The sequence below is a fragment of the Esox lucius genome, chromosome 7 (genome assembly GCF_011004845.1).
Source record: "Esox lucius isolate fEsoLuc1 chromosome 7, fEsoLuc1.pri, whole genome shotgun sequence".
NCBI lineage: Eukaryota > Metazoa > Chordata > Actinopteri > Esociformes > Esocidae > Esox > Esox lucius.
The window spans coordinates 43,478,169-43,503,935 of record NC_047575.1 but is presented as its reverse complement, the minus strand read 5'-3'; the positions used below and the strand labels follow the sequence as shown (position 1 = coordinate 43,503,935).

The 25,767-nt window shown below is 40.6% G+C and overlaps 1 protein-coding gene across 5 annotated transcripts in view; it reads left to right on the top strand.

Annotated features, from left to right (window-relative positions):
- The first annotated feature begins 8,503 nt into the window (after window positions 1–8,503).
- sh3pxd2b (SH3 and PX domains 2B) overlaps window positions 8,504–25,767 on the top strand; it is a 50,239-nt gene continuing 32,975 nt past the window's right edge. For 3 of the 5 annotated variants that reach the window (XM_010871082.5, XM_010871080.5, XM_010871081.5), the window contains exons 1-2: window positions 8,505–8,855; window positions 14,105–14,185. In XM_010871082.5, coding sequence (XP_010869384.4) covers window positions 8,784–8,855; window positions 14,105–14,185 — 153 coding nt within the window. In that variant the 5' untranslated portion in view covers window positions 8,505–8,783. Of the gene's footprint in view, window positions 8,856–14,104; window positions 14,186–25,767 lie in introns of all 5 variants that reach the window. The other 2 variants (XR_003781917.2, XM_010871079.5) reach the window with 1 other exon arrangement.

The following is a 25,767-nucleotide window of genomic DNA, read 5'->3' as shown; positions in this document are numbered from 1 at the left end:
GTCCCTTCAGGAGAGACTGGCCTGAAGATATGTTGCTGTTCGAATGCCAATATCAATATTGACTTTGGTGAAACGTCCTGTGATGAAACGTCCTGTGGCGAAACGTCCTGTGGTGAAATGTCCTCTGGTGAAATGTCCCGTGGTGAAATGTCCCGTGGTGAAACGTCCCGTGGTGAAATGTCCTGTGGTGAAATGTCCTGTGGTGAAACGTCCTGTGGTGAAATGTCCTGTGGTGAAATGTCCTGTGGTGAAACGTCCCGTGGTGAAATGCCCTGTGGTGAAATGTCCTGTGGTGAAACGTCCTGTGGTGAAATGTCCTGTGGTGAAACGTCCCGTGGTGAAATGTCCTGTGGTGAAATGTCCTGTGGTGAAACGTCATGTGATGAAATGTCCTGTGGTGAAATGTCCTGTGGTGAAACGTCCCGTGGTGAAATGTCCTGTGGTGAAACATCCCGTGGTGAAATGTCTTGTGGTGAAATGTCCTGTGGTAAAAAGTCCCGTGGTGAAATGTCCTGTGGTGAAATGTCATGTGGTTAAATGACCCGTGGTTAAACGTCCTGTGGTGAAATGTCCTGTGGCAGGGAGGAATGCATATTTAAGTCTGGGCTGACCTGGTTTCTCACAGGCGGCTCTTTGTGTTGCCCTCACTTCATTCGCCCCTCTTCATAGGACTGGAAAACATTTGCATACTATTAATACCAAGCTTTGAATTTGAAGACATTTAAGCATCTATTATCTGAGGCCTGTCAATTTTGGGAAAAAATCGATCTGCTATTTTAAGTCATTACAAATGTCAAGTTTCACCTGTAAACATTCAACAAATTGATCTTCTGTCCTATAACTGTTTTACAGGTCGTGGAGCGCCAGTCCAAAACCAGCAAAATGTTTTTGAGAATCACTTTTCTTTCTGCTCTTCTTGGTTGCTGTAAGTATGTAGTCCAGTAGTAAATAGTGTCATCTTGAACTGCATTTAAGAATGTGCACCATGGAAAAGGGTCCCATGGAAAAGGGCCCCATGGAAAAGGGTCCCATGGAAAAGTCAAACAATATCCTACTCAGTGAATACTGTCTGCCACGCACCGCAACAACTTAATGTGCGGATAAATTAACGGTAAAATGAATACTCAATGTTGCATAAGTTTGTTAGTGGAATTATTGTTTGGGTGTAATTATATCTAACCCAGAGAGCTGGGCACTGTAGGTCGATGAGTGCCTCTGAAGGATTTTTGTACAACAAACAAAACGCATCCATTTTACAGGATTAGGCTAGTGAAATAACTTTAGCTGTTGTAGTTCTCTGTTCAGATTATTAGACACTGCTTTTTAAATGAATGTGGACCAGCCCCTGGAGTTAGATGTGTTCGTGTTGTTTCTTCACATCAGGTGTGTCTCTGTTTGATTGATTGATTTAGAAAATAAATCTGCCACACTCGCATTTCCTTGAGGTCACCGTGGTTTCACACGTGACAGAGAAAAATGCATTTTCCGTAAAACCTAATTATGCCTCTGTGATAAGCAGCTCATTTCAATTATAAGGACCTGCCCGCGTGTTCGGGTGACTGGTGGACTGATTGGAAATTAATTGTGGCATTGAGGTTAATAGAGTTAATCCAGGTCTGGAGGCAAAATCACAGTGGGTTTGTGTGTCATATGCTTCTTAGACAATAGGTGGAGGCCAACAGTGAAATCCTTAGGGGCCCTTTATGTTTTATAGTGCAGAGTAGAAGATGAGAGGAGAAAGCAAAAATAAAATACATTAAAAAGATAAAGACATTGTAATGCTAGGAATATTTACACATTAATAATGACTCATGTCAATATCTTAGCTGTATACAGACAGCACCAGATGCCAAGGTGATGCCGGGGGACAGATAGCTGTGGTTTATCTACTAAGAGGGCGGCTAGTGTGTGTGTGTGAGTGTGTGTGTGTGTGTGTGTGAGTGAGTGCATTTTGTCCAGTGTGTGTGCATAAAGTATTGGCGACCTTGCTAATCGTCCAGACAGCCCTTGAGGAATCACTTTTCAGTCATGTTTGCAGTTATACGGCTTGGTGGTAGAAGCTGTAGAGTCCAGTCAGTTGATCATTATGCACTGGTACGGCTCGTTTGCTGTGCCTTCCATGCAGTAAGGAGGAGAGTGGTGTATGACTTGTTGTGTCGGAGTCTGTTCCCATTCTCTGTTTTAGGTCCTTCCTCTGATAGCTCCTGGACTAGAGGCATTGGGTGGCAGGCCGCTAGCTCAGGGCTGGTGATGAACTTGATAGTTAGCTATAGTTTCCTTGCCAACTGGTGATGCAGCTTGTCAAGATGCTGTCAGTCATCTAGCTTTAGAACACTTTGAGGATCCAAGGGCACGATGCCAGATCTCATGCTCTTCACAATGGTGCTGCCAAAAGATGGTAAAACCTGGTGTTATGATTGGGGATAGCTTTTAGTTAAAGGTTAGGCATTGGGAATATGTTAACATTAGCCATAAAGTTTAGGTTAATGTTAGTATTAGGCAGAGTTGGGGAGTAACACATTACAAAAAAAACTGTAAATGAAATCTGTGAAAAAATGTATAATAACTTTTGGATTACTTCAATTGAAAAAGAATAGGTGAGCGAAATAATTATGAAACGTTCCATGTTTGAGTTTATTATTTAATGTTTTAAAAACATTGTTATTTGAACCAAAAGTGTTCGTTGGTTATCATTGGCTGCTGACATAATTTACTTTGTATGTTTATAATCACAGTTTATTTATTTATTTGCGTTTTGAAAATCCATCACTGGGGGCCCTAATAATCGTAGGTTACATTCACGCGGGTAAATCTTATTTCTATATGGGTGTTCACGATTGGAAACATGCATTTCTGTAACATTTTGACTATGTTGTTGGTTGGGAAGCAAAACATCAGACTACTGCAGATTTAGTTTATGCGTGAAAAGCTAGGGATGTCTTAATTTTTATATACAGCAATGTCAAAACTCTTTTTGAGTAATTGCCACTTATTTTTCAACCATGTTTTGAAGCAGTTAAAAACATAAATAAAACTCAAATAACAGAGGCTTATGCATCATTAGATTTTGGGTTATGTTTAGATAAAAAGATTCAGGAAGATCGAGGGTTATTGACCTATAGCGTGTAATGTAGAGATGTAGCCCAATCATATTCAATATAGTAGAAGCAATGGTTTAGAAACCCTTTCCAAAGGCACTGTACACAACCCATAAGGTAAAATGCTAATTCCATTTTTGGCCAGCAATGTAAACTCTAACATTGATTGATCCCGAAAAAGGTGTTCAATTAGTTATAAGTTAGTATTAGGTTTTAATTAGGATTTGGTTAAGGTTAGTATTAGGTTAGATTAGGATTTGGTTAAGGTTAGTATTAGGTTTTAATTAGGATTTGGTTAAGGTTAAGTTTAGTATTAGGTTAGATTAGGATTAGGTTAGGATTTGGTTAAGGTTAAGGTTAGTATTAGGTTAGATTAGGTTAGTTTAGGATTTGGTTAAGGTTAAGGTTAGTATTAGGTTAGATTAGGTTAGGATTTGGTCAAGGTTAGTATTAGGTTTGAATTAGGATTTGGTTAAGGTTAGTATTAGGTTAGATTAGGATTAGGATTAGGTTAGGATTTGGTTGAGGTTAAGGTTAGATTAGGTTAGTATTCATTGCATGCTGCGAATGCTGCTGGACAGTGGTCATGCAGACAGTTTGCCTTGGTGTTCTCAGGCACCGGGACTGTGGTGATCGATAGTTGACGGTAACTGTTTGAAAGCCAGCTGGTATTCAGGGAGCTCTCAAAGATTTCCAGGAAAACACCAGCCAGCTGAGTTGCGCATACACTAAGTTGGTGCCCTGGTAGTCCATCTGGCCGTGTGAATGTTAAGCTGTCAGAATACCCACAACCCCACAGCATGACCATTAACCTGTGTGAACTCAGGGATAATGACGATAATCCTCATTATTATTTTACCTATGATGGGTCTATATAGGTATTACAGGGCAGTCTCTCTCTCTCTCTCTCTCTCGCCCCCTCTCTCTCCGTCCTACATCCAAATCCTGCTGTCTAGTTTTGTAAAAAGAAAAGGCATGGTGGAGTGGAGAAGGAGGAGAGGGTCAGGCGTTTAATCGTCGACAAGAATAATTTTAAGGTGGGAAAAGGAAAGCAGAAGAAGTCTGGAGAGTTCATAAAGGATGCCAAAGTGAGTGTGTGTGAGTGTGAGTGTGAGTGTGTGTGTGTGTGTGTGTGTGTGTGTGTGTGGGGACGGGGGGACGGGGGGATGGGGGGGGGGGCGGGGGGGGGGGTGGTTGGACAAGAGCCAAGGACTGACTCTGGTTGTACCAGCAAGCTGGGGCTTGGAGCGTCCTCTGCGCCGGTCACCATAACAACAGAGCGAGGGCCCGCGATGTGTTCGTCTGTGGGCGTTTCATCTCTAGATGGTATCAGACTGAAAACGTGTGTTTGCATAATTATGCCTGGTGGGTTCTCATGAGAAAAGAACTCGCGTGAGTGAGGCGTTCCTTCCCAGGGACGGGATGGCGCCCACGAGGCGGTAGACGTGGTGTGTGACGCTTAGGGCCTCGTCAACGCACCCCTTCTCAGGAACCCTGGGAGGGCCTGTGGCCGGTGTCCAGGACGACGGTGTTATGCTTTCCAACTCTGGTGAGCGTTCAACGATGCTGACAGTATACCCTGGATGCTGCATCGCTTTAGCTCCCGCACTCATGAGGAACCACACAAGACTCAGACATCATGATCCCTGGGCAGCACTAACTAATGATTACAACGTGTCCCTGCAGCAGCGTGCCAATCCTGTCACGTTAAAAACATCTCAGAGATGATCTATGGAAACAGGGGGCACCTGAGCTTGGAGTGCCAAGGCAAAGTACATGGGATATTTTTGTTTTAAATGTTTTAAGACATGTGTAAACATTTGGAAAAGCTTTGTTTTTGCTTTGTCATTATTGGGTAATGAAGTGTAGATTGATTAGGAAACAAAATATTTTAAGGCTGTAACATAAGAACATGTCCAAAGGTGAAGGGGTCTGGATACTGTCCGGATGTGCTGTATGTCTCATTATGGAGGAAGAGTCCAGTGATTTGGAGAGATCAGCTTGGGTGCAGAGATTCCACTGAACTCCCTTTTGCCTTTGACACTTAGACCCTGGCTGCTGTTGAAATCTCATCAAGGTAGCTAACTCATAATGGTCTCCAGTAATGGCTGTCATTAATGCCACTGCTATTCCTGCATTAGCCAAGTGCATTCTGGGCCTGATAAGTAGCAGCACAGGAATAGGTAAACAACATTATTCCGGTCCTTGGTAACACTAATTGAACCGTGGTGTGGGACATACACATCCTCTTGTCAGATCCTTTCATCTTGGTGAAAATGTTAGGATAATTACCGATCGCAATAAAAACACAAAGCAGCCTCTATAGCAGCATGGAGGAATGGGGGAATGAGGGGTTTTCAATGGCGTTCTGTTCTGTTACAGAACTCCTGGTCCATTATTAACATGCCAAGCCTGTTGGACTTAACAAAGACAGCAATGGAGTTAAAAGGAGCACAATGAGATCTGGGACTAAATAGCCACACACTCATTCATCATTCATTTTGTTGTTTAGTCTTCAACAGGGTTCGATGTGCTACTCATTGTGAGGACCTCATGCAAGTGTTCAGGGACGGTTGCTCTCATTTACTCATGAGCGCGGTTCACCAAACCTTACTATGCATCAACGTCATGTTCTCCAACCTTATGACAGAGTACTGCGTGAAGGTCTTCAACATCTGTCCGTAACCGCTATGCAGGAGCCACTTCTCAGGGAGAGGCACTGGGCTACCTGCTGCCCTATACACGAGCCACTTCTCAGGGAGAGGCACTGGGCTACCTGCTGCCCTATACACGAGCCACTTCTCAGGGAGAGGCACTGGGCTACCTGCTGCCCTATACACGAGCCACTTCTCAGGGAGAGGCACTGGGCTACCTGCTGCCCTATACACGAGCCACTTCTCAGGGAGAGGCACTGGGCTACCTGCTGCCCTATACACGAGCCACTTCTCAGGGAGAGGCACTGGGCTACCTGCTACCCCTACAGAACTGATTCTCTGGGATCACCTAACGCATGAGGCTGGAGGTGTGTGACCCCTCTGACCTGTCACCCTGCACACCTGACGGGCATGTGTAGGCTGGATGATGTCCTGTACTTTCACATACCCTGCGCTTTATAGAACTAGAATTCAACAGAGGCTTTTTCTGAATCCCTAATACCTGCTACCCAATCAAACCAATGTATTTTATGAATCTTTTGTTTTTACATCAGCAGTTTTTACGAAGTGACAAGGGGAAACCCATACATGCATTTATCCTGACCAGATCCATGAAAGAATAGGACATTTGAAATACATGGTTCAAAATGTGTACTTCTCTCCTGGAACTGTTATGTCCTCCAGTGTGAGTGAATGTCTTATGCAGCGACATACACCTTTTGATCAGCAGAGGGCATTAGAGACTAAAATGTTCCCAGATGTAGTATCCATAATGTAGCACAAGACGCATCTGAAAAGAAAAAGTCACTTGAAACACATCAGACAAATAGCTTCCTAAAATGGCAGTGTGAGTCAATAAAAGGAGGGCAAACACTGTAGAGAAATCCTTGGTTATTCAGCCAAACAAAACGTGTGATTTTTTAGATTTAGTTTTTCACTGACCGTTCAATAACTATGTCAAAACTAATAGATGCTCAACTGAAATGGAGAGACAGGGGAGCCATAACTGCCCTAATTTACCAGGCCTTTTATGTGCAACAAATATGTATTACATGTTTACATTTGCCTGGACAGATTGCCCTTCAAACCAACAGATTAATGGTCAGCTCAGACAGCTTGCATTGACAGACATATTGACCTTCTTCAGTTAGAGACAAGCAGAATAATATTACAAAATACTATCATTAATTCACTTGGATCCAAGACAAATTATTGAAGTTTATTGGTCAGAACAAGTCCCAGATCAAGTCTTGTGTAGCTGATAAAAACATGTCATTTTTCTACCAGTATGAAAAGATATTCACTCAATACTCTAAGTATAAAACTCTAGGAATCAGAATGTCTGCTAATTAACATAAATGTTGTAGGGAGAAAAATACATTTATTTTGGTCCTTGTCAAAAGATTCCAACACAGAATAACTATTACAATGAGTCGTCAAACCATCCGACACTTGTCTTTAGCCATTGTACCATTACCTCATGATGAAGTCATCACACCAGCATTTCGTGGTTGTATACTTCATTGTGAGGGCACTGATAAGAGATTATACTGTATAATGAAGAATGAAGGACATTTGAACAGACACAATCCATTCACTTCTTTAGCAGCTGCCTGAGAGAAAATTGTTGGCTCACCAGCACTACCTTCAGGCATGGCTCATCCTTATCAACAGTCTGTCACCGATGTAATCAACCTTACATATCATTCTTCATTTTTCCAGGTTTGTCTGACTGAGCTTGAACCTCTATTTTCCAAGACATAGCAGGCCAAAATGTAGCAATTTCAAACACATGCTAACATGAGACAAAGCACTGCAATTTGAAGGTCAACACATTGATTAGAAAAGGGTACGAGATGTTTTGGGGAGGCGCGGTTCAACAAGTGGTCAAAATATAGACAGCACCTCACTCCATTGTCCACCATAGTTTTTGCTGTAGCTTTAAACTCATTCAGAGAGACAAGCTCCTGCAATGTCATGCCTTTTTCCTCTTGAAAACTGGAACGTTACCATACATTGACCAGAAGACGTGACCAGAAGTGTACTGATGTTGAGTGCAGAGCAATGGGTTTCTACACCCATACCCACAGAATTGTTGTGAGTATTAGGGAACCTGCCGGGCACAAGTTGCAATTTGTGCATTTCTGTAAAGCAACTAGTTGATTGACTGGAATGTTACTGTGAATAATATATTCCATATATACACACACCATAGGCCAATCACAGTAATCAGAATAAATTATTAGGCAATGAGGCGCAAGAAGGTGTTGTGTGTGGCCAATATACAAATGCAAGGGTTTTCTTTTGCACATTGCAGTAAGTGCCTGGTCACAGCTCTGAGCCTGTGGTTGGCCATAAACCAAGAAGCCTTAAGATGCCTTATTTCTATAACAAACAGCTTAAAAACCCAATTAAAACACTACAATGTTTTTCTAATTCCTGGTGTATACTGTCTGCTACACCAGGCTTCCAGACAGTTACCACTCAGGTTCCAAACTACCTGGTTTGTAACAGATTTGGCTTACATTAATAATAATTGTATTGAAGGGATAATAAATGTAAATCCGCTCATATGTCTCATCTCCCAGAGCTTAATATTATATTTCGATTTAAAACATGCCCAATATGCCCTTAAGCCAAAATAACTTTTGACACACTAGGTACGCCACTGTAGCTACTCTTGGCTGACTGGACTGTATGGCGTTCCTTCCGCTTTAAGGAGTCTGGGCTGGTCTGTGGTGAAAGCCCTCCAGTTGTCAAATTAGAGCCGGTGAGCTGGGATAGGCTGGGAGTTTGGTTTAGAGAAGGTCGGAGCCTAGTGCGGGACAGTGCAAGAATAGCGACTGAATGTGGGACAAGGAGATCTGACGTGGACAATCTATGAAAAAAAATATTTACAATTGTTGCATCCAGCTATCAAACACCTCGCCCGCGCGAATGACAAAGGTTGGGTGCGTAAACTTTGGCATTTGGGTCTGATCGTTCCAAAACCGGGCCGTTGTTTTTAGTAGAGGCTTTGAAAGAGAACATCATGCCAAGGCGGACCGTGCATGAAGTAACAGTTCAAGATGTTCAGAAGAGGAGAAATCCGAACAAACACTATGTGAGTCAACAAGTTATTTTTTTCTACAGGGAAGCACTGACCATGTCTATATATCGGATTAGAATTTACGCGGCACAAAACAGTCATTTTATTCGATTAAAGTTGGGCTATATTTTTTCTTTGGCTGGTTGCTCTGGTCTGGAAAGTAAAAACAAAGGGAGTATCAGATTACATTTCATCAGAGCAGTCGCTGCAAGAAGAAAATACAGTGAGACTTTGTTGCGTGCATCAACAGTGAAATGAGCTAAGGTTTAGCTTTGAAAATCTCCAGATTTCTTTTTACTTTCAGAATGCATCCACATGTCAACATCTGTGAATAACGTGGCATCAGGCATTTTTCCAGACTGGGTGTTTTTTTTGTTTTTTTACATTCAACCTTTAGACTTTAACAGGCTACTCTTGGTCCGTGTACGTTTTGGTCATTTGATTATTTTGTACAATAGAAAAACGTGATAAAAAAAAGGTTAATTCTTTGATATTTCCAATTCAAAACGAATGTTGGCCTAACAGTTTAGTTTTTTAGTTTGAAACAAAAAATGAGCTTGATTCTCATTTTTCTTCTTGTTGAAATTGGACAAGGATTAACAGTAAGTTTTTATTCATACCAGGAAGTGCATGCCTCCTCATAGAATATTAAAAGGGCCCTCACAGAATATGTATTGTGCTTAATAGAGTGTGTTGGCTGTACTTAGACACATGTTTGGATTGGGTGTGACGGGAAGATAATAGTGTTGATGTAAACTAAGATTTAGAAGTTATCTTGAATTAAGTATGCCTTCATATAAAATGTAACTGAACTAAGAGTTAGCTTTATAGTGTTTCTTTTGCACATATTGAATTATATATTCTGTGTTTTCCCCCCCAATTATGATAACTTACTAATAAACAACAGTTACTGTAAATGGTTTCTTAGTTTTTATAGACAATTTATCATTAATATGTAAGGTGGGCTTGGGCAAAAAATACTAACTCCAATGAAGATCTAGTCAGTGCTGATGTGTAACAAGTTTACACTTAAAATGCTCAGTGATTCTCTCTATTTATTCAAAAATTCACTGCCAAAATGGAATGCTCCCCACAGAAATTATGAAATGAACAACGTTTTTAACCTTTTCACGCGTAAGTTTCAAATATTCCTTACCGACCCCCCAGTGTGAGTTTTTTTGCACGTGACTTCAGGACTCTCCAGCATCTGTAGCTAGCTAGAAAACGTCATCTAACCGCTAGCAAACGTCAGCTGCCCGCTAGCTAACAAATCGTGACCAGTAATTCAGTGCAGTGAAAATGAATAAACTATATAAAATGCATACAACGGGGAACGTAACTTCTAGAAGGTTTTTGCAATGGTTTTGATCAGTAGTAGTCGCTAATATAATTCGTTTTTGTGTATTAGTGTTGGCTGTCTGTTGGTACGTAAGTAACACACCCAATTTGAATGCTTTCTACCTGGTTAATATCATAGTATGGTTTTGAAACAATTACAATCAGGAAATAAAGTTATAAACACTGTTTGAGCTAAATGTGAGTAAGTAACAGCGCGGTCTGACCAGCCATTGTTACGTTACTTGTAGCTAGGCATGCTAATGGTGCGTTCTAAACATGACGTTCTAATCACACCAGTGTGATCGTACGCTTCAGGGACCACTCTAGATTGATCATACCGGTGTGATCGTATGCACCAAAGGGTTAAGCTTCTGACAAGGGCAATGTACTGAAGACTGCCTAGCTTTTGCATAAAATAAATCCAATCTCAACTATTCTTCAAACATTTATGCTAATAAGCATTCCAAAGCAGACGTGTCTGGGAGCTATGGCATAAAATTGGAAATCATTTTAAAATAACCGCAAATGCTGAACATATGTCATGATTCCAAAATCACAGACATCATTGGATTGTTTATTCAAACTTGCAGCTCTCTCAATAAATAATTTGGCATTTTGCAAATTTGTTTTGCCTGTACATTTACACAGACGGGGGTCTTTGGAAGAGCTGTTTCAAGGTGGCTCTGACACAATGATCCCTGTGAGAGATGAGTCAGGAAAAAGTGAGCCGTTTATAATCTATTAGTATTTATTTCACATATTTCATCACGTATTTCATGTTCACGTGGCACGAAAATAAACATGCAACTTACATGAGCTACTATTATCATTGTAGTCTGGAAGGCTAGGTAGCCAGCCTGTTAGCCAATGAGTAGCCAGCTTACTTAGTTCAGTTGTTTTCTATGTAGGCATACCATCTTGAATCAACATTTTATCTTCCTGTCACATCCACTCCAAACTTTTGCCTAAGTAACACAACTGCTAATCCCTATTAATATTCTATGAGGCCCCTATGAATATTCTATGAGGGGGTGAGCACTTCCTGGTATGAACAAACCAGAGAACTAAGATACAACGACAGAGACACATTTAGTTTTTCTCTTTACCATTAATTCATGTCCAATTTCAACAGAAGAAATTATAATAAAATCTATTTTGTTTCAAATAAAAAAAATAAAAAAGAGCCATTTCCTCAAAGGACATTTTTTGTTTTGAATTGGAAATCAAATAATGAAAATCAAATATCAGAGAAAGAAACAATTTCTCTTATTCTGATTTTCCAGTGTATAAAATTAATCCAATGTCCTAAAGGTACACGGACCCCAGAGTAGTCAAATAATATTAAGTTGTTCATTTGGTTTCTGCTCAAGACTTTTGGACATTATTGAGAATACATGCTATACAGAGTTATTTCAGTTTAAGTTAACTAAACATAACAATCATGGGTAACATTTTGTAAACAGTTATTTCCCTAGCTGCTGCAATTTAGAAGTTAAATCAGTATCACAGTGAAGTGTAGCCTATACAAAGAAAAAAGGTGTAGAAGCTTACCTATTACATGAGGGAGAAAGAAGAATTAGGTCACCCCATGCTCTCCACTGCATTCAGCTGGGCCATATGCCCATTGTACCTAGACAAATTACCTCAGTTAATGTGCTAAATTGAACAATACATATATTACACAAAGTTATTTATATATTTTTATTTATTTTACTTACTTCACTTTACTCCATATTACCAAAGTTATTTAATTGTATACTTCCCAGTTAACAAAAGTTTTTTTTCTTAGGGCTTTGTGGGGACGTTCCCTGAATGATCCCTGAATCTATGTTCCCATGGTTGGTTGTTCTTACTATGTTTTTTGGGGTTGTATGAATGTTCAGGAAGTGTAGGTCTCATATGAAGGTCTCATATTAAAGAATGTTCTGGGAATGTCCTGTCAAGGTTATTCATTAAATCATATTGCTATCTATAGCTATCGTAGGTGATTGTATTGTAGGTTAGCAACTAGCTAAACTTCCTGGAACTGATGTTGGAGATTCTCAACTGTTACTGTGGAAACCCCAACTGTTACTGTTACTATGGAAACCACATAGGTTTAACAACATATTTTGTCATTGAAAGCTACATTTTACATGGAGAATATGTGAATACCTTTTTTTTTACATTGACTTGTATGTTTGCACAACCTAAAGGTCAAAATGACAAACAATTCTATTGGTTGGTTTATCTATATGCCTAAATGTTAAGCAAGACCACAATCCTTAGAATTATACATCGAATCAAAATACAATGCTAGACTCTGTCCCGACTCTTCACAATCATGCTTTTTAAAAATGGATGGTAGGCATACTACAAAGTCCTTCTGCCACAGAAAGATAATGAGAATAACTTGTGTGCACACTGCACAACATGATGAAGCGTGCCCATGAGATACCAAGTATTTTACTTCATTTTTACTATCAGGTTGTGCTCTTTAGGAGATTGTGATCAGTGTGTCCCATCACAGTAACCAGGCACCCAAGCCACCTCTGCATTTTTGTTTTGAAGTTTCTCTAATGCACAGTGAAAGGCTTAGGAGCTGAGTGTGGGCTGGGCCAGATGGAGGAATGTTGTTCCCCTTCAGACAACCGCTCCTCTGTCCTCACAGGAGATAGAGTGTGAGAATAGGATTGACGAGGAGGAGGATGATGAGGAGGAGGAGGACTTGTTACGTAATGCGTGCACGCCGATACATAGTGAGGCGTTGTGAGGTGTTGTGAGGCTCAGGATATGTAACTCCTGAGCTCCTGTGTCTCCTCCATCTGCTGGCCTCACCGGTTCACTGGTTCTACTGGACGTTTGCCCTGAGTCGAGTCAGTGAGTTTTGAGCTTCTCCAATAGTCCCAGTCTCCTACAGGGGAGGAAGGGGAGAAGTACCAGGCTGGGACAGGGCCCAATAAAAGCATTGAAAAGTTTCTGTCCAGTCACCTCCTAGCCTCTCTTTCTGTCTACCCATTTTTTTTTAAAAAGATAAGTGTTTGTTGTACGTCAGCCAGCATCAGCAGGACATCACTGTGTGACAACAGTCAACGGCCTGCAAGATGTTTTTCGATATTCACAGTCTGGTTAGTACTTCGGTCTCAGGATGGGTGATGCAGAATATATCACATGTACCCAGAATTGGTGTCATTGACGTCACAAGCCTTAAAAAAAAATATGTTGTTCAGTTTTGCACAGGATGCCATATGACCAATTGTTGAGGTATCCTTTGTATGACTGCGATGGTGTCGACCCAATGGTGGCTTGTAGGCATGAACATATCCTCTCACATAGGAAGTGATTAACTCAGTTTAAGAAGGGAGTTAAGAAAGATGTCATGTTTGTGTTTATGGAAGTGGTTGACACGGCACCAGTTACACTACACAATGAACCGTCTTCTTTTGAAACCAGATAATTGGGGAATATTGTGTAACCATGACTCCAGAGTGAAATCACTTCTGTTTTCAACCACTGAAACTATGATTTAAAAATCTATTTATGTTATCACACAGTTCTTACTGCCAAAACTTGAATATATTTTAATTGGTATGGATCCTTGTTCACTGTACGCTAACCCTTTAGCTAAACACTTTGCAACAAGACAACCCCCCCTTCCTTCTTTAAGGTTTGTAACCATTAAAGATGAATGACAACCCCCTATTTTGTTTAATGTTTGTAACAATTAAATGTTAATGGCAACCCCCTATTTTATTTCATGTTTGTAACATTTAAATGTTAATGACAACCCCCTATTTTGTTTAATGTTTGTAACAATTAAATGTTAATGGCAACCCCCTATTTTATTTCATGTTTGTAACATTTAAATGTTAATGACAACCCCCTATTTTCATTCATGTTTGTAACATTTAGAGGTTAATGACAACCCACATTTTTCTTTCTTTCAGGTTTATATCATCAAAGTTTCCTGGTCTGATGGCAGCACAGAAGTCATCTTTAGGCGCTACAGCAAGTTCTTTGACCTGCAGGTGAGCCATGAATTTCTATGGGAAAGCTATAGTATAGTCATTGTTCCATATTTCCTATTCTATATAGTTGACCCCTTTTGTTTTTACATCATACAGGGTTATCAGTATGAATACTGTGTTAGTGTCTGGATCACTAAAGCATGCGACAGCTAATTATATAAGTTGACTAAGTTAATTAACTAATGGAGCCTGGAGAAGTGGAATATGGATTTGAACAGTGAACCGGAAACATTTATATTTCAGACAAAAATGTCACACAGCCAATTTGCAGCTGTGGAGAGAATTTTATCAGTTCCACTTCCTCTTTCTGTGGCAATCTCTGCTGAATATACACTACTAGAAATGCTGTTCTCACCACAACAAATGCAATATTTTTTAAGTTATCTACAAAAAACAAAGTGAACTCCAAAAGTATTAATATTTTTGGGTTTAATGATACAATGACTAAGAGGTTAAAGTGCAACTACTTGGCAGTTATGGCAGCACGCTATGGTTCCTTTATCTTGCCCTGAAATGAATTTAGAGGCATTTCATTGTACTTTATCAGACTAGATATTTCTATACACATCAGAATGAATCCTGCCGCTGTCATCAGCAGTTTACATCATCAATGAAGACAAATGAGCCAGTTCAAGTGGAAGCTAGACATACAATATGCAAAACATAATATTTTATTAATTACATTGTATTTAATTTTTATTTATTTATTTATTTTTTTTCTTCTTCATGGAAGCTTTTTCCCGACATCTGTGGACTCTTATATTAAACCCACAGCGGTACAAGCTTTAGTCATTTGTTTCTTATGGCAGCCGGGGTACCTCTGAGGTGAACCGTGGTGGATGACTGGAGAGTTCGTTCCCTCCGACGCTTAGATTTTACTGTATATTTATCCTGACAAAGAGAATGGCATCAGATGACTTCTGGAGGATACATCTGAACTGTTCCAAGGCCACTGGGAGTTGCAACGATAAGGAACGGCCTTAATCACAAATTGGATATCACAAAATTAGGAAGTGATACTTGGTAAAAGAAACAAAAAAAATAAATACAATGAATATCTCCGAGCAGGAATATCTGCTAAAAGTTTACATTTTTGCAACAGTGTTGAGTCATCATGTCACTTCTTTTGCACATTTGCCAGACTCATTTGCCCGTGGCAGTACTTGGCGCCGATTGCAATAACTGATTAGGGCCTTTTGAGGATGGAGGGTCATATTGAGTCAATGCATATTTTTGATTGGGGAATTCCCTCATGTTTATCATTGCTTTTCAGATGCTTTTCCCTCTCTTAACACAAGTCTAGTTTTGTTTCCCGAGTGGCGCATGAGATTCTGATAAGCCTTATGATTACTCTAGATCACAATCTCATGGTTTAGCCCCGGTACATGGTATGACCAGGGGCTGGAGTATACTGGGATGGCAGTCTCACTCAGAGAAGGTCTTATGACAAAGAGGATACTGTTCATTTACTAGTCTCTAAAACAGACTCATACATTAGTCATTTCCTGTAAAGCTGTGGCTCTGACTGGAAGCTGACTGATCATCTATGACGGTGTCTGGTGGTGTCATCGTCGGAAAATTCAAATTCTCAGGGGCCATCGTCTCCCACAGCCACAGTTGGGAGGACAACATCGAAGCAATCACCAGGAAGGCACACCTGCAGCACTTGAATCTTCTAGTCCATCATTATCCGGGCTTCATGGACCAATCATGGATTCCATCCTCACCTCATATGTCATTGTCCGGCTTGAGTCTGTCCACTGCAGAGGTAAATGCTACGTGACTGTACAGTGTGCAGAAAAGATCTGTTGAGATCTCGCATTACTCCTGGACAAGGAAGCATGCAGGCATGAGCATTACTGAGCCGTGCCATCCCGGTCACCCACTGTATCAAGAACTCTGCTCCAGCAGCCTCAGGCCAGATGGGCAGTAAGGGTGACCTTGTCCGAAAGAATCCTGCAATCTGGGATTATCCCAGGGGTCCTGGGAACGGTGGTGAAGTTAGCCAGCACCGTCTGGGTTTGCGGGGGATTGTAGTCGAATATGGTTGCCTTGCCTCGTCTCACTGTAGCTACCACCTGTGACGGCGCAGGTGTGCCTGTGAGCTCAATCAAGGTTGGAAAATATGTCCCGTCAATCCCATAGGGATTCCAGTGTTCACGACTGGATTGAGAATTCTGATAAAACTGATAAAAGCCAGAATGGCATTGCATGTTCTTTGAATGACACACATCTCAACATCGACCGTCCCGATCCACCGGGAGTTGCTGCAATGAAGCCGGGCCTGAGTCACAAATTGGATATCAAATTGGAGAGAAAAAATTGGAGAAGGTAAAAGTAAGAAAAATAATAAAAATAGCCCTACCATCTGAGCAGTTTATTTCCCTGTGCCTTGGCCATCAGCATCTTGCCATCTGTCCCACAGATTCTATAAAGACTATGCTCACTGTATTAATCCACCGCTAAACAAAACTAATGACTATATAACTGCCCTACTGAATTCAAAACACTGCTCAAGTCCATTCATTTAGATGGCACTTTACACATCAATTTCAAGTGTGTGTCACAATATATTGATGTGTATTATAAACTCACTGCTCATATCCTTTTATATGCTCACACTTTATATATATTTGTCTGTCAACTTCGTGCTTTTCATCCCTATGTTATCTTTCTTTAGTAGCACCTTTACGCCAAGTAAAGTTCTGGTCATTTGTAAATGTACATAGTGAACAGAAATCATGCTGATTCTGTGATTAACCAACTGGAAGCATCTTCAGTATTCTGAGAGCCTGGGTGCTGTCTGTGCCAAAACCATGGAAGCCATCAGCTGTTGTTTGTGTTGCACTGTTACAAGAAATAATCTACAGAAAAACACGCCTTTTTTGGTTCACAATAAGGAAACTGCTTTTAGACTATTTATACCTCCAACACACAAACCACTCTCCTTTTTCCTCCACTTTCTTATTTCTTCTTCTCTATCGCTGGGACATCAGTATTCTTCTTTTAAGGAGCTGCGGAACACCATGCATGCTGGAGAGAGGTGTTCAAATGAGCACAGCCGCTTACAAGCAATCACATTCGTCACAAAAAACATTCAGGGCTGACCCAAAAAAAAAGTCAGTCTGGTCCCGTCCCTGTTACTAGTTTTTAATATTGGAACCAAATGGCTTAAACCAATTGTATTATTTTAAGCCATTTGCTGGTTCTGTTCTACCTCATCATTAATTGCATCCAGCAAGGTTTAAAAAAAGTACCTGGTTTGAGGGTTGCAATGAAAAAAATGGAGTGGAACCTGATTTGAGTGGCTTTCGAACCGTGCTGAAACTGGATATATTCAATTCTGGTCCTGGAGGGCCGAAACATTTCTGCCTTTATACTCTACTAATAATTGGGACTGATTCAGACCTGAGATGCCAGGTGAAGGCAATCAACTAGCAGGTAGAACCAAAAATCAGAAGTGTTTCGGCACTCCAGGACTGGATTTGAATAGCCCTGTCCTATAGAAAGAGGCACAAGCCTGTTTAGTTGCACAGACATCTGGAGGGGCAGGGGCCAAAACCCAAAAAGGGCACCCCCCAAATAAATAAATATATAAATACCTACACTTGCAGGAGAAATATAAAAACTTTGTACTGCATAACAGCAATAAGTATTTCTTTTATATACTATGTCTGACCAATAAGTTAGCTGAGCTTCCTTTCTTATGTACCACTTCATTTATATGAGGCAGGCCAGGCAGATATGAGTTATAGAATAGATCTTTTTAATTTAAAGTGTGTTTGTCATAATCTATTTGGTGGCCAGAAAGTCTCTATAATAATTTGTATGTACAGTGGGGCAAAAAAGTATTTAGTCAGCTACCAATTGTGCAAGTTCTCCCACTTAAATAGATGAGAGAGGCCTGTAATTTTCATTATAGGTACACATCAACTATGAGAGACAAAATTAGAAAACAAAATCCAGAAAATCACATTGTAAGATTTTTAATGAATTCATTGGGAAATTATGGTGGAAAATAAGTATTTTGTCAATAACAAAAGTGAATTTCAATACTTTGTTATATACCCTTTGTTGGCAATGACAGAGGTCAAACGTTTTCTGTAAGTCTTCACAAGGTTTTCACACACTGTTGCTGGTATTTTGGCCCATTCCTCCATGCAGATCTCCTCTAGAGCAGTGATGTTTTGGGGCTGTCACTGGGCAACACAGACTTTCAACTCCCTCCAAAGATTTTCTATGGGGTTGAGATCTGGTGACTGGCTAGGCCACTCTAGGACCTTGAAATGCTTCTTATGATGCCACTCCTTCGTTGCCCGGGTGGTGTGTTTGGGATCATTGCCTTCCCAGCCTGGTGCAGGTCTATACTTTTGTTTCTGGTGTCCTTCGACAGCTCTTTGGTCTTGGCTATAGTGGAGTTTGGAGTGTGACTGTTTGAGGTTGTGGACAGGTGTCTTTTTTACTGATAACAAGTTCAAACAGGTGCCATTAATACAGGTAACGAGTGGACGACAGAGGAGCCTCTTAAAGAAGAAGTTACAGGTCTGTGAGAGCCAGAAATCTTGCTTGTTTGTAGGTGACCAAATACTAATTTTACAGAGGAATTTCCCAATAAATTCATAAAAAATCTTACAATGTGATTTTCTGGATTTTCCTAATTTTGTCTCTCATAGTTGAAGTGCACTTATGATGAAAATTACAGGCCTGTCTCTTTTATCTTTTTAAGTGGGAGAACATGCACAATTGGTTGCTGACTAAATACATTTTTGTCCCACTGTACTTTGGATCAGGTTTGTGTTGTAAACTAGAGATTTGGAATGCTTTTAATAACCACAAAAAACATAAATTGAGCGGGATTAAATCTTTCCAGGCACAGCACAGCACCTTAACCTGGGGCAAACATTTTTACCAAAAAAACATTTCAGGCATTGCATAATAAAACATTTATATGCCATAGTATGAACAGCATGCATGATCAGTATGTTATTATATCTTCTGTCTTAAATGTGACTGTAGAAAGGATGAACAGACTGATGCTGTTTGCGCCAAAGCCCAGCAGCGTATGCATTTCTATCGTAGATTGAGGAATTTTAACATTGACCATACTTTGATGAGAATGTTTTACTCTTGTTTTATCGAGTCTGTCTTAACCTTTTGTTTTATCTGCTGGTTTGGTTCCTTGTCCACAAAAAACAAAAAACGACTAGAGAGTATTGTGAGGACGTGTAGTAAAATTGCAGGCATTAACTTCTCCCCCCTTTCTCACACTTATTCCAACCGAGTAGCGAAGAAGGCCCAAGCTATTGCAGCTGACCCTAGTCATCCTTTGTGCTGCCAGTTTAAGCTACTTCCCTCAGGCCGTAGGTACTCCATGCCCAGATGGAGGTCAAATAGATTTAGAAACTCTCTTATCCCGACTTCTATCTCGATTTTAAACAAATTGTCAGAACTGTTTTAAGATGTTTTTTATTGTATTGTTTTCTAAATAGTGTGTTTTAGAGGCTTAGAGATTATGTGTGCTTCTACACTATGGTGTATGTGTGTTGTGTTTTTGTGTTTTTTTCTGCTGGCTGTACAAATAATTGCCCCTCGGGGACAATAAAGTATCCTTGACTTGACTTGAGATCTCCTGAGTTGATAAATAAATTAACTCATGGTCAATTCATTTCTGAATACAAATATGTCAGTCTACCAAGAGGATGTGAGCCAGCTGAGCCTAGTAACTTTACAGATAAGTTAATATAGCTACTGTAGCAATGCACTGTTGCTGCTGAGCAATGCAGTCCAAGCCAGCACCACTAAAGCTTAGGGTAACTAGCTGGGTAGCCAGTGATTTTGTAAATATTAAATCTATTTCAGTTGTTAAGGCAGGGGTATTCAAATCTGGCCCTCGAAGCCATTTTCATTGCAACCCTCTAATCAAATGATGCATTAGGATTTGTTACGGATAGATAAAATTTTGCTGGCTACAACCTTCAATAGCTGTGTTCTAGTAAGCCTTTTGTGACTATTTCTTGTGGATCTTCAAAGTACGCATCCGTGAATGCTTTTTGGGGTAGATCAAAACCCCAGGGCAGAAAAAGAGTAGGGGTTTCCATGATTCTCCTGTCTTTTCACTTGACGAAAATGCCAGTTATCGTCACCTATATTGATGGTTATTGTATCAATGTCATTCATGAATGAAACGAAATAGCTTTGGCAGGGCAAAGTTCATATCTCGCTAGCAATTGCTCAATTCTTATCATGTACAATTATAATTCTTATAAGTCAGTTTATCACAATGCTTAATGGTGTCTAGCTAAATATTCAAACATGGTGTGATGTTAATGCGTGACAATTATCTAATGCTGAGACGCTACACCTACACTGGGCAAGCGAATGGCACCCTGGTGTAGTGGTTAAATACACAGCCACTCATGTACGAGACCTGGGTTTGAATCCAGTGATGTCAACAATATTTATCACTTTTTTAATTGTGGGCCGGCTGAACTAGACTTGCCTGGTTCCTTTTCTGGCTGACAGTCTGCTATTCATTTAAAATGAAAATGAACAATTCAGTGATACTAGTGGTTTCCCTAGATAGTGGTTGGGTTTAGAATTAGCTTTTTCCCACCCATAAACGCAAATTCTTCCTACCCGATCCACACTTATTTATACTTTAGCAGAAGATTACAGGAGCCACATAATGCTTTAGAAAACCCATCATTCAGCGTTACCGGTTCTGTTATATCTTCTAACTTGAGTGTGTAGTCCGGCCACAATAACAATGATTTACCTAGAAAAAGGTTATGTTTGTTTCGCAAAGACTGACACATTAACAGAAGCAAATTCATTGATTGGCTTATAGAGGAGCTCACCAGAATAATGCCTTCAGTACAACAGTAGCTAGCTAATTGAAGATTGCTGCAAAATCGCCAAATAAAACCCCATCGAAATCTGTGGATGTAGGTCACACGTGTGGGGTTTCAATGTATTTTTTTCTAGGGACAAGCCAGGCCTGGTTTAAGAGGCTAGGGTGAGGTGGATGTCCTGGCATACTAATGATAGCTGATTAGAGCTATTATTTGATGGCAAGGGTACAAAACCACTTGAATGTAGAATTATGCCAAGCAAACAAGCTGTGATTTGGTTGTGTATGCCATTCTATTTCTTAATGCTGAATTTGCATTTGTCTTCAGATTCTTTGCTTTCTAATCACAGGGAAGGCATCTTAATCGGCATGCAAAATTGCCAATTAAAATGCACATATTATTCTCTCATGGGTTCATCCTAGTTGCTTTTAAAATTGTATTTCCATGCCATTGAGTACTATTTTGTCTGTGTCCATGTTGGACGTAATATGCCCTACCTATAAAACTAATTCTAAAACCACCGACTAGAAACAACAAATTCTAATTTCTTTGAATTGGTGTGATGTAAAACTGATATTTTGCTACTTCTCTCTCTCACACAGCTGTCACACATTTTCCGTACGTAGTAATTGAGCAACAACACCCTTTAAACGTAGAAAGAGCACAGTCTTCTCCTGAGATCACGGGGCTGCCTGTTGTGAACATGAGTGTTGAGTATTTTGCCCAAAAGCTTAACAGGCCCTTATTCTCTTGTGCACAATAACCTGGAATAAACTGCAACCTATGCTATACTTTTTGATCTGGAAAAATATAAGTAGAACATGTTCCTTCCCTTAGAAAATGCTGAATGGAAGATATCTTGGTCTATACATACAAATCAGCTCTCTCCACAATAGAAATTAAATGTGTTATCAATGTAGATTTTTAGGGGAAATTAAGCAATATTGGATTGAGAGGGAGATCTTTATAGTAGATCTAATTCGCTCCATTCTTTTCCCCCTAGCTGGCTAACTAGCTGGCTAACTAGTGTCTCCTTTGTTTAGAAATGTTGGTACTGGTTTCTAGGCAGTGTCCATTTAGACATTGCTATGCCAAACTTGAAAATGGGAGTTTAGTTTCACTGCTCAGTTCTTTCTGTTTTGTGTTTATTTTGTCCCTTTAAGAAATCAGCAGTTTAAATACCATGTGCTGAGCCAGCACATTACTAGCAGGACATACCCTGGAAATGCAAGTCTGCACCAAGACTGTTGCTTTCGTGTTGCCTCTTGACATTGCTCAATAGCTATGGGAGTGTGTTTTCAACATCTCACTATGCACTAGAAACATGTGATGATAACTGAAAACATATGTTGTTGATATTTTGGACAATAGTTCATTAAATTAAAGGCAAGGCATCTATAAATTGCTGGTTATTGTGCTACTAAACTTTGAATAAATCTTTGTTGCGAACCATTCATTTAAAAGATGAAAAATTCTTACTTGGAAAACAAATAAGGTTACTAAACAATGAAAATTATTTTTGTCATGTTTTCTTTAGTCTTTGCTAAGCTTTTGAATCAATGTTTCACCATGAAGGTTTTTCTACCTATTCAGTGTTTGGAAGGACTGCAACCAACAGTGCAGTTACATTTTGAACTGGGAACAAAATGAATGGCCATCTGAAAGGATTGGACAGAGTGTTTGAGCCCTGTTGGTCATATCAGGGTGGCTTTTCATTCATAATTAGCATAGCCACTTCAGCCAGGAAACCTGAGTGGTAATTGGGCCGTGACGCATCAGCTGATATTGGATTGCGCCTATCGCAATATCAGATTTCAAACCTGTCTTTTCTTTGTGAGGTTACTCACTCAGTCTGATTTGCTGATGGTTGTTCTAGCATCTGGGTGCAAATCCACCCCTGTCTTTAAATGTTTGGTTCTGTCTGGTTGTTATTGTCGGTAGATTTGTATACACAATGGCAGTGAGTTCAGAGGAGCAGAATCTAATGCCATTGTACGTACAGTAAATATCTGTCCATAGTTTGACAATATATGGTTTAACTAATACTATTTATTGGTATTAGAATAGAATGGGTATTTCAAAACTGTGATTTATATTATATTTATTTTTTCATCCTGATAAATTGCCACAATGTTCCCTGAACATCTCAATTCAATTCTGAATTCAATCCAAACCTGCTTCCTAGTTTCAGCAGGATGATGAGGAATGAGAAGGGGCTGTTGTAAAGTTAAGGGTGTAGTCTACCGTTGAACTGGTTCGACCTTTCCAGAAAAGTGTTTTTTGGAAGAACACTCATTTGTATAATTCCCATTGTTCTTAGATCCAGAACAAAAGCCTTTTGCATTTGACGAGACTGTGTCACTGATGTTTGTCACCATCGAGGAAATGAAACAGACAAATGATAGCACACTGACACAAACTTACTTGGTTTATGACCAAACAAGAAACGTGCAGTCCATTTTCCGGTTGGACAGTGTGCTGTGTTCAGTTAGGTGGAATTATGGAAGAGTCATGTGACTCACTAAGGAATGCTTGTCACTGCCATGGCTGTGATGTCATACCTCGCTGCGGTTATCAGTCCTGGGGCCAGGTTCTTTGTTGTATCCTTGTTTACTCATTTGGACATAAGTCCTCTTTTTTAACGGACAGCTGGCGAGGTTCATCACTCTACAGTGCTAGTGTGGTGAATGGCATTTGCCACAATGTAAGTACGTTTATGTGAGAATCAGAGAAAATGTGTCACCAACCGTCATGACAATGTCAGCGTTTATGATCTAATGAGAGCTAATGAGATTTACTACACCTTCAAACCGTACCGAGCATTTTAAAGCTATTCCGTCACAATTGTTTTGTTTGGAATGAATGATTGTATTTCAGTACAATGTGGGCTACCAAGAACAAAACTCCCCCGATCATTTGTAGTCCCCCCCCCCCCGTTGTGTTGCTGGAACCCATTACAAGTATCTTCATGCCATTCAGCGGAGTACTGTGTACATGATATAAGTGGCACCAGGTATTTACCTGAATCCGATTGTCTCCTCATCTGAGACAGCAGCTGTAATTACAGGCCAGGTCAGGGTACTTGGAAAGAGACAGCGGCAGTCAGGGTGTGGCCCTGCTAGACACATGACAACAATTACAGCCTGGGCGGTATTCTCTCTCTCTCTACCCGTCATCCCTTCCTTGCACTCCCATTATCTGTTTCTTCCTCTCTCCATTGGTATTCCAAGTCTTTCCATGAAAGGGGGATATGCGAAACAAGGTGTCTGGCTCTTTAGCCAGACAGATGGTTGTCATGTGTCTTCTCTTTGTTTGAGGGAGAACAGAGTGATGCAGGAGGATGTGTGATGCCGAGTTTCGATTGATAAGAACCTACCAGGCCTCAAATTGACACTGATTCCCTGCTGATTGTTTGTGCACGTCTGATTAATAGAAATAGCTATGAGTTTTGTTTTCGGGAGTGATGAAGCATTATAGAGAGTGTAGAGGAGACCTATGGATATTGAATGGGGAGCTGCAGGAAGTCAGTGTTGACAGTGACATGGGCAGATATTACTTCCAAGCAGGCAGGATAATGGAATGTTAATGTAGACGGTCAGTTTTGTAAATACTATAGTCAGGAGAAGGCGCTATTGGAAAAAACTGATTTTTGTTGTGACTGGCTGACTTAGGTTACTGAAAACCTGTCTAAAGCCCATTAGAGATTCTATATCGGATCACTGTCTGACTGCACTCTCTCTTTGTAATGAGAACCCAGCCAATTCTCAAAAGAAGAGCTCTGAAGAACAGTCAATCAATCAATAAAATGTATTTATAAAGCTCTTTTTACATCAGCAGAAAATAAATCACACAGTGCTTTTACAAAACACCTGCTTTTAAACCCCAAGAAGCAAACTACAGTAGTGTTGAATTTCAGTGGCTAGGAAAAACTCCCTAGAAATGCCAAAATCTAGGAGAGGACCCAGGCTCAGAGGGGTGACCAGTCCTCTTCTGGCTGTGCCGGGTGAACATATTAACATTACAATTGTAATAATTAATAAATGCATGTGGGCTGAGTCTAGAGTCTATTTAAACTTAGTCCAGGTCGGAAGCATAACCAGATGGACAAGGACAGGGACAGCACAGGGGAGGGGGAGGTGTCAGCACAGTGGCAGCTGAAATCGTCTCAATCTGCAACACAACCAGGAAGACTCTGGTCAGGGACAGCAATGGGTCCCCCACGCCAGGTACTCCGCAGATGTGGGCCAGGACCTCATGCCCTCCTAAGTTCAAAACAGGAGGAGACTGGGAAAATTCAGAAAATGCATTCCTTATATCAACAAGGATTTATAGTGGAGAAGGATAACTTAGTGGAGAAGGAGAACTGACCCTACTCCACCAGCACAATAATATAGCAGCGTAAGACCTTGGGACTGAGGCAGGGGGATCCGGCGACACTGTGGCCCTATCTGGGGAAGGCCCCGGACAGGGCCCACCATCCACCCACATTGCCAAGCATCAACCAAAGGAACACCCACCAACCGCAGCCACCCTGAATGAGGGCAGAGTATTGCCAGCAGAGTACAACCCAATTGCACAAGTGCGCAACAGTGACACAACAACAAGCCAGACTCCACCCCTGAGAGGCATTGGAGGGAGGGCATCCCAGTGGCAATAAGAGCCCATCTGGCAAGGCAGCAAGGGTGGACAGTATGTAGCCTTTCTGGTCACCTTCATTCCCCTGGGCCAGAC